Source organism: Branchiostoma belcheri, unplaced genomic scaffold (genome assembly GCF_001625305.1).
Source record: "Branchiostoma belcheri isolate BF01 breed outbred unplaced genomic scaffold, Haploidv18h27 scaffold122, whole genome shotgun sequence".
Taxonomy (NCBI): domain Eukaryota; kingdom Metazoa; phylum Chordata; class Leptocardii; order Amphioxiformes; family Branchiostomatidae; genus Branchiostoma; species Branchiostoma belcheri.
This window is the reverse complement of record NW_017802625.1, coordinates 442,945-452,514: the sequence shown is the minus strand read 5'-3', so window position 1 is coordinate 452,514 and position 9,570 is coordinate 442,945. Positions and strand designations below refer to the sequence as shown.

At 43.3% G+C, this 9,570-nt stretch overlaps 1 protein-coding gene across 1 annotated transcript in view; it reads right to left on the bottom strand.

The window, feature by feature from the left end:
- LOC109463099 (atrial natriuretic peptide receptor 1-like) overlaps positions 1-9,570 on the bottom strand; it is a 65,026-nt gene that overhangs the window by 3,989 nt on the left and 51,467 nt on the right. The window contains exons 14-18 of the mRNA XM_019759812.1: positions 7,329-7,496; positions 5,807-5,963; positions 4,527-4,676; positions 3,832-3,955; positions 2,574-2,642 (exon numbers count right to left, since the gene is read on the bottom strand). Of these exons, the coding sequence (XP_019615371.1) occupies positions 2,574-2,642; positions 3,832-3,955; positions 4,527-4,676; positions 5,807-5,963; positions 7,329-7,496 (668 nt within the window). The remainder of the gene's footprint in view (positions 1-2,573; positions 2,643-3,831; positions 3,956-4,526; positions 4,677-5,806; positions 5,964-7,328; positions 7,497-9,570) is intronic.

Below are 9,570 nucleotides of genomic sequence, written 5' to 3'. Positions count from 1 at the left end.
CCTTCCTAACGCCAACCCAAACCCTAGTAGGGCCCAGGATCCCTCTAACTGAGGGGGAAATATGTGTAAAGTGCCTTTCCCAAGGGCACAACGTCTGGGTGCATGTCCGGACATGTCTGGGTCCAACCCTGGGGATTGAACCTGGGTCTCCTTGCTTGACAGTCGGACGCTATATCCACTACACCACACAGGCGCCAATACTATGGAATAGGATTGATTCTAACCCATTAAACCCATTAAAACTATATATAGATAGTTTTAAAACGCGATATGCATGATATCAATTCAATGAACAAAGACTCACTCTCACTCACTCAGCTCCGCATGCCCTTCCAGGGGGCATAGCGCCTCTGCATGAACAAAGACGTTTCGGCAAAACATACCCTTCTGACATGTCGTTGCTTAGGCCACACCAAGAAAATTTTATGGATGACGTCCTTAGGAGACCCTAAATCTAATGCGAGAGGGCGAAAAAAAACAAGAAGGGCCCTAAAAAACAAGATGCCTAGATTAGAAATATACTAAGAGACGTTAGGACAAACATTGAATGAGGTGACACAGTGTAACAAGCAAGAAGTCTTTTATTCATCATCAAAACTGCAATAAATCAGGTGGAACAGTGGACAGTGAAAAATTTTCTGTTATTGACAGGATGGTCCTGTCAATAGACACTTCGCGTTACGCGTTTCACGTCAATCTGACGATTTGCGACACTGTCGTGCCTCTTTGGTCATAGTTACAGGAAGCGAACTTTCTTGTTTTTTTTTTTTTCAGGAAGAGGCCAAAATCAATGCGCGCGTGGACGTCATCCACAAAATTTACTTGGTGTGGCCTTAGTAAAGGCAACAAAAGTATCTACCTTCTCCGTACGACTCCATCCGTGATGCCGTGTTGACAGTGTCGCCGAACAGGCAGTATCTGGGCATCTTCAACCCGACCACTCCGGCCGCACAAGGCCCTGTATCGCAGACATGAACAGGAACATATACTACACTGGTAATACAGGAAAGGTATGTAAAATATTGTCTACCCTAATGCTGATGTCATATTTCCAAACCGGGGCCCGTCCGGGCATCTTCCGGGAACGAAAAGTATTGTAAAGTACGACATAAAAGAGAAGAAAACAAAAAAGAACGTTTTAGAAACTTATCATGAGTGATATTTGTGTATTCTTGTTATGAATTGTTAATTTTTCGCTTATGCAAACCGCCCAACCGGGCCCTGGCTTGGAAATGTGACCTCTGTATAACAAACTACTGCTCTGTGCATTCTTACTAAAATACATTCATAATAAATCATATGCATGTATATATAATATATGGAGACCAGCCTCTCAACTTTGTACTGCTACAAATTGTAACCCCACACCATAGGGTGTCTGCTACAGCTACAGTTACCATGGCGACAGACGTCTGGTCCAGGTCATTAAAAAAGGTCCGTACCTGTATGGATCCCGATCCGTAGCTTCATCCTGCAGTTATTCCTGTGCCGGACCCGGAAATTCCGGACCTCCCGCAGCAAGGCCAGAGACATCCGGGCTATCTCCCTCACGTGAGAGATTCCGTTCCGGACAGGCAGGCCGGAAACAACCATGTAGGCGTCGCCGATTGTTTCAACCTGGATTTGGACAAAGAATTGAAATTTTGCTTTATTTTTCTTTGTATACATTGAAGGACGTAAAGGGAAATATAGTAATGTAAGAGGGTCCAAACCCACGTCACTTTCTGAGCACAATAGCTATCTACCAATCAAAAATCGTGACCCTAGCATGTCCAGATCAGGAAACAAAAAAAAAAATAAATAAATAAAAAACCGGAATGTCAGGTGCCGCCAGGAGACCCCAAAATCTAATTATCTCGAGGTCCCATGAAGAAAATCCACCCGAGTCTTATCTTATTATAGCCTCATATTTCTTAGCCATGTATTAAGTATATTTCCCCACTTCAGATATTTGACTAGTAAAGAGAAATTTGTATTCCTTTTAACTTTTGATAAACCTACTCTAAGTAATCTCACAGCCGCATATATCCATACAATCACTACTAAGCGAGATGAAGCCGAAAAGAATAGAAATTAGACATTTATTTACACTCTTATATGTTCATATGTATGTAATGTATATGTTTATGTTCATGTTCTGTACCCATGCGACCTGTACTTAGTTCTGTAGAACACAAATGTACAATAAAGGTCTTCATTCATTCTTATCGTGTCATCGTCTTGACATGCAGACACGAACGCCACCAAAAATATTACCTTCTTCGCTACTGAACTAGGTTTAAAGAAGAAATAAAAGGCACAAGGTTTCGAAAGAAAAGAAAAAGTACGAAAAAAATTTTATTCTGCATCGGCTGTGCTTGAGAGCAAGATCAAGAGAACGATACATTTTCATAGTAGCTCAACTCATAGATGGACATGAAATGCGTGGATTACTTATAAATAACTTTCCTGTATTAGGAAGCCGTGCTGGGAAATGTCTGGACTTGCAGCAATTATCTATTTCTTCTGCTCGATCATGCTTCATCGTTGCAGTTGAGAATCACCAATTTGACGATAACAATCGAATTTTTTACCTTGTAGACGTCGAAATTGTCGATCACAGCGTCAAAGCACGTGTAGAGGTCATTCAGCAAGGTCACCACCTGGCGGGAAACGTTAAAAATACGTCATAACAAGAGCCAATTACCGGACGTGAGACGTGTACGTGTGACCCAGACGAGATATAACTGCCAAAAAAATTCCTTCAAATCTCTCTTAGTCTTCCATGTGAACATAAAATGACACGTCTTGATGTTACTTGTAACTGTTTGAATAGTCGTAGTAGTGGGCACTAGAATGTATTTTGAGGCGAACTTTTTTTCAGTTTTCACATGTTACGTAAAGGAACAGCTTCTAGCACAGCAGTACATTTCACACTACATTGTCATCCTTAATACGGCAGTACAATATTGTAGCACACGCACGTTCTGCCGAAGTGCTATGCACAATACGGGTTTCGCGAAGGCACAGTGCGGTTTTGATATCACACGTCTTTATGTTACTTGTAACTGTTATGTTTGAATAATTGTAGTAGTGGGTGCTAGAATGCATTTTGAGGAGGCGAACTTGAGTTAAGTTCTAGCCTCTAGCACAGCAGAAGCGACACCTACTTGCAGTACGTGTTTCTCTAGTGTACCCTACTATAATTCTTACCGCGTCGAAGTGAGTCACTACTTTAAAGTGCTTAACTATAGGAATCCCCATAGGGCGAAAACTGTGTTCTGCTACCACAAGGTGGCAGAATACGGTTTTCGCCGTATGCGCCCATACGGTCTAAAAGCCCACACATTGCTATACCACACAGCGCAATTTACTCCTGGCTACCTCTCACGTAAGTCGTTCTAGTCAGGATTCATGACTTTTGTCCGCACTACTTTCTATACCCGCGTCATAGATCCCCCGGGGGCCGCCCAAAACTGGAAATATTCTAAAAGTCAATCTTTGTGATATTGACATACTGCTTCACATTAACACCGATTTGAATCAGTATTTCATACTTTGGGCATTTAAAACTGCAGAAACAAGCCCCAAAATGAGTCCTTTATTTTCTGGGCGGTGCCCCCAAATCAGCCCGGGGCCCTTCCCGTAACCATTTCCCGTCAGAATTTCGGGAATTTTTTATCCATGAGGGTCAGTATACACTGGTATAGTGTGGTTTCAACTCAGTATGTAGATAAATGACGAGAATATTGGCTTTGAAAAATCAGGTTTCCAAGCCCTAAAAACTGCACTGGATGCCTTTAATACTGTGTTCTGCAACCACAAGCGTGTAGTGTGGCCGTGACCCCTGACCTCCATGGGTGTACTGTCGGCAGACAGGGAAGTGAAGCCCACGATGTCGCTGAAGTAGATGGTGACGCTGTCAAACGCCTCGGCTGACACCGGCTCTCCTCTCTTCAGCTGGTCTGCTACGGACCTGGGCAGCAATGGACAAACAAACAAACAAACAAACAAACAAACAAACAAGCAGATAAATAACTAGGAAGGCAACATTTGCAAAACAAATTCTAAATGTTTACCTTAATGCGGTCTAGTCTAACAAACTACTGCTCTGTTTATTCTTACTCAAACACATTCATACACTACATTTCGGGTGACCATCCCCTCTAACTTTATAATATAACCCAACACCACAGGGTGTCCGCTACCACACCAGTTACCATGGTGACAGACGTCTGGTCCAGGCCATTGACCTTATGTGTTTGGACAACAAGAAGAAGAACAACAAGAAAAACACTGTGTTTTCCTTCTGCCAATCAGGAAATCTATTGGTCCATCCCAATGTGTTTTATATTATGGAAAACTCCCAAATATCTAGTAGTCACTAAAACTATAGTTTGACTTTTCTACCGAAATGTCTTCCCAACTGCATCTCTTACATACACGTAAAATTTGGAGTTTTTTTCTCTGTGTATGTTAAGCATGTTTGTACTCACGCATACACATTGATGTAGGCCTTTTCAGTGTAATTCTAAGCCCATACGCACTTGGGTAGAATCTGGTACAGAAGATCCTCCGCCTTTTTCTTCTCGTTCAGGAAGGCCTCGGTCCTCTCCTGGACCAGCCCCTCCAGGTTGTTAGCATACTGTTCCATCCGGGACAGCAGGTTGTCCAGGATGTTAGTGCCTTCATTCCCCCTGAAAAAAAATATCATACTCGAAAAAAAGACTATAGCACGCGTATGATGTCGTTACAAATACATTGGCCTTTCTATAAAGCATAGGTAAGAGGTAACAATTACTTCTATTCATGTTGGTCAAGACAGTTGGTCATGACTTGTAGCCTGGTTACCAAACCTATTATAGCTCCCGAGTCCTACATCCTCTCCGCAAATAATTTGCGGAGAGGATGTGGGTCGTGGTAGTGAAATTTGACTCAAATTTAACTCAAATTCGATTCGATTCGTATGGAAAGGTAGGCGTGACCTATTCCAATGTGGGCGGAAGTTTTAGCCATGACTGGACATGGTTGGCGGCTGTTGGAGCAGGTGGGGGTGTGGTGATAGTCAAATTTGACTCCAATTTTACTCAAATTCGATTCGTATCGAAAGGTAGGCGTGGCTAACTCCGGTCAGATTGCTCCCAAATGTCATATGACCTTGCTTGGCAGGTGTTCTGAATGTGTGACCGGGGCTTGACAGGCATAGGTACCAGTGTGCAGACTGACTGATAGCCGGGGTGCCAGACTGTTGCAGTATACAGGTTAGCTTCTCGACTCCGAAAATTTTACCATACACACCCACTCCCCGATAGACTCTGAGATAAATTAGACTCCCTTGTGCTAACTCTCGGATCGGGACTTGTGGCTACGCCCAGCCGAAGGGAGTATTCTGTCGAACCAGGGTCTGGCATTCAGGCTAAGACCATGTTGATTTGATTATATGGATGACATCTCTGGAAACCCCAAAACTGATGCGCGCGTGCGAATAAAAAAAAGTTTTGCAAAAAAAGGTGCTTTTATTATGACATGTACGTGGTTATGAAGATTGAAAAAATGACACAGAGTATGGTATGGCGAATAATCTAGTCTTTCTTGATATTTTCGTCTTTTTTCGTTTGATTTTGGCATTCTACGACATTGGTATATTTTTGAATATTTTTTTGCAACGTACGGTATATTTTTGCTCATTATGCAACTGCTTTGTACGATTTACAGTATGGTTAAAAACTTATTTCTTTTTGGAAATGGCCGAAAATTTATGCGCGCGGGTGTCATCCATATAATCAAATCAACATTGGCCTAACTGACAGACTGAGTTCCTATTCACTTGTTGAGGCTCTTGACGTATAGTTTGAGGGTGTGGAAGTCCGGTCTGTCCGCCGGGTCCTCTCCCCAGCACCGCTCCATCAACGTCCGCACGTTCACCGGGATGTTGTCGGTGATGGTCGGGCGGAAGTACTCCTTCTTCAGCTTCATGATGATGTCTGCACAACAGAGGGCACAAAACACGTCACATACTATCATCAAAGTTCATCTGTGTTGGTAGTTACATGTTTAGAGTTAAAACTTTAGATCCAACACAAAACGTTTTCTCACCTAGAGCTTTCGACCAGCCACTCTCGTCTTCCTAGGTAGACTGACTCAGTGAGGCTTGTCACGTGGCTTCTTTGAAGTGTGTCGTCAACACATCATCTACCAGATACCTTTGACCCAGTGTTGACGTCACACTTCAAAGAAGCCACATGACAATCCGTCAGTCTACTGAGGAAGACCAGAATGACTGGTCGAAAGCTCTAGGTGAGAGAACGTTTTGTGTTGGATCTAAAGTCTTAACTCTAAACAACACGTCACGTCATTAGAAGCGAGGATGTATTTTTATAGGGATTTCGGTATCCTTACGCAATACGTTTTTTTAATGAGATACGGTTGGAACAGAAATATGTACATCTAATAAATGATGACATGTTCTTATATATAATGCCTTCATCAGCTAACCACGATGTAATTAAAAACTGTAAATTTGTCAACAAATGTTACAAGAACAGACAAGAAACGTTAAATCATGGATAAAAATAAAACATAGCATAGTTTTCCTATTACTTCGTAGCTAACGTACTGCATTTAGCCCCATTTGATTTTCGTCTGTTCTAAAAAAATTACCTCCAACGAGGCTCTGGCAGGGTGCCATCCTCTGTAGTCTATGGCAGCTAGCGACAATAGGAAGCCGGTGGTAACTGCGTATACGGAGGATGGCACACAGGCTGCCGAAGCTCCACGGAACTCCGGAACTCAGTACATTGTCGACTCATAAATGTCGCAAAAGGCCAGCATGTGTCGGCTTGTCCTAAATGTCCCTATGCACTACCACAAATTCACAATCCCAGCTTTGTATTCCTGTGGTTTAGCAGCATTTTTTGGCTAGAATTTTTTATTTACCCCGTAATATACCCGCGCGCACTAGTTTCGGGGTCTTCAGACGACGTCATCCATAAACTTAAGGCAGTATGGCCTAAGGTGACAACAATGACGACACACTCCAATGTATATTATCACTTACCCAAAACTTTATCACCACATCAGAACGTTTTTAAAAGATTTCAATTTCCCCCTTTGTTATATATGTATTGTGTCCTCTCTTTGCCATCATTTATCATTGTGACTTGCGCTTTTGAATTTCCTGTATTTACTATTTTGCCTGTCCTAAAGTTGCGTTTGTTTTTTCTTTATTATATGTATTTATTTAGTGGTGCCGTAAACATAAGTGCTTTCCACTTGAGTGCGACACCACCATGTCTTGTACCTTTTTCTATGTGAACGAATAAAAAAAAAATGACGACACACGCACGTACACGTACCTTTCGGACTTAGATCCTCCTCCTCAGTCTCCACGTAGAACGTCCCGTTCCTGACGCAGATCTCCTGCAGGATGATACCGAAGCTGTACACGTCTCCCCTCTGTGTGCCGCCCGGTACATGCACCTCCATCCGCAACAACTCAGGAGCCGTCCACAGCTTACCTTCGTAACACGGTGTGCAACAGTGCCGATAGTGAATGAGTGAATGAATGAGTGAGTGAGTGAATGCATGGATGGATGGATGAGTGAGTGAGTGAGTGAGTGAATCAATCAATCAATCAATCAATTAATCAATGAGGACCTTTAGTGTACATCTAGTATACCCACTAATGTGTTAATTCATTTCATTCATTCCTTCTTTATTTCAGGTAAAAACCCATATAAAACATGTACAATACATCATTAAAATAATACAAAAACTCTACAGACATACAAATAAAGTAAGTTAAGTACAGGTCACAGCAAAAGAATGGCTTGTATACACATGCATCAAGATATCACCAGGATTATATATATATAGTCGACTAACTTCGACTTCTTCTCCTCGCTTCTCTGTGATATTAAATACGTAAAAAATAGTATAAGAGGTTAGAAATTAGAAATGATCTGTATGTATTTAGCCCCTGTTACACATTAACGAATTTGGCCACCCGAACACTAGCCGAACGCCCTACAACCATGGTTAGGAGTAGATAGGAAAAAAGTCGGCTGGTGTTCGGCGTTTTCAACCATACTGTAAATCATATTTGATAATGAGAGCAATTTTTTTGCCAAACCTTTTTTTTTCATTCGCACACTCGCATCAGTTTTGGGGTTCCCAGAGGATGTCATCCATATACTAAAATCAACATGGCCCAAGGTCAAGGCAAACTCAGCGTGCATCAGAGGCGTTCGTAAAGATCATAGATGTTACCCTGAAGCAACATTCGTGTGCGGAATTTTACGATTATGCCAATTTTGTATGGGTTGAAAAGAATTTCATAGCATGAAATTACTCATCATCATCATCATCGGTCGACCGTATTGGTCGGGGTTATACCGCCCCTTACGAGGTGGCATACCCTTTCGTTAGCTTAATACAAGACGGGGTTCGCCACGCCTCCGTCCGGGTGATGATGTAATCACCATGTGTGGTGATGTAATCACCATGTGGCTGATACGGAACAGAGGTTCGCCAGGCCTCCATTCGGGTGATTTGAAGTGAATCACCAACTCCATACAGTAGTGTTTGTACCATCGCACACCGGGGCATGCCCCTACTCTTTTTCGAAAGGTGTGGTGGGTTCTTTAACGTGCGTGGGGTGTGGCTCTCCCCAAACACGGGACCTCCATTTAACGTCCTATCCGAGGGACGTCCCTAGCCGAAGCTACTGAAATTACTACTCATCTTAAACGCATGAAGGACACCTATAATATCCTATTCATTCTCCTCTGGCTGGGCTGAGGGTTCAGAATCGTGACTAATAAGATCACGATAGCTACCCAGGAGTTATATTCCTGAAGTATAGTATTTTAAGCCCCTGCTACACATATCCGAATAAAGCCTCACGACCATTAGCCGACGTCCCCCGACCATGGCCATGGTTAGGAGAAGGTCAGAAGCATGGTCGGCTGGTGTTCGGCCAGGTCGGCTACTGTTCGGCCGAGTCCGCCGTTTTAAAATGTTTTAAAATGTTCGAAAGTGTTCTGGGGTTTGAAGGTTCTGAATGTGTGACGGGCTTTTTTGAAGCCAACCTTGGTCGGCTGGTGTTTGGGGGAAGGTTCTGAATGTGTGACAGGGGCTTCAGCCAACCTTGGTCGGCTGGTGTTCGGGGGAAGGTTCTGAATGTGTGACAGGGGCTTCAGCCAACCTTGGTCGGCTGGTGTTCGGGGAAAGGTTCTGAATGTGTGACAGGAGCTCCAGCCAACCTTGGTCGGTTGGTGTTCGTGAGCTTTAGAATGTGTGACAGTGGACATTACTTGCGTAAAAGGCGTGCGAGTCCCTGTCCCTAGCCGAGTCCTCCTCCCGGAGAGAGTGCAGGCCGAAGTCGGTGACCTTCAGCACGAAGCGGCTGTCCACCACGCAGTTAGAGGACTTCAGGGAGCCGTGTGAGTGGATCTCGCTGTCGTGGATGTACGCCATGCCCTGGTGAGCAGAGAAAAGTTCACAGGTTACTTCTAAATATCCGGATGGGTTCCAACGTTTTCGACTTGAATGGTTTTAGCTTCCCACATCTATCAAGCTTGCACCATCTAT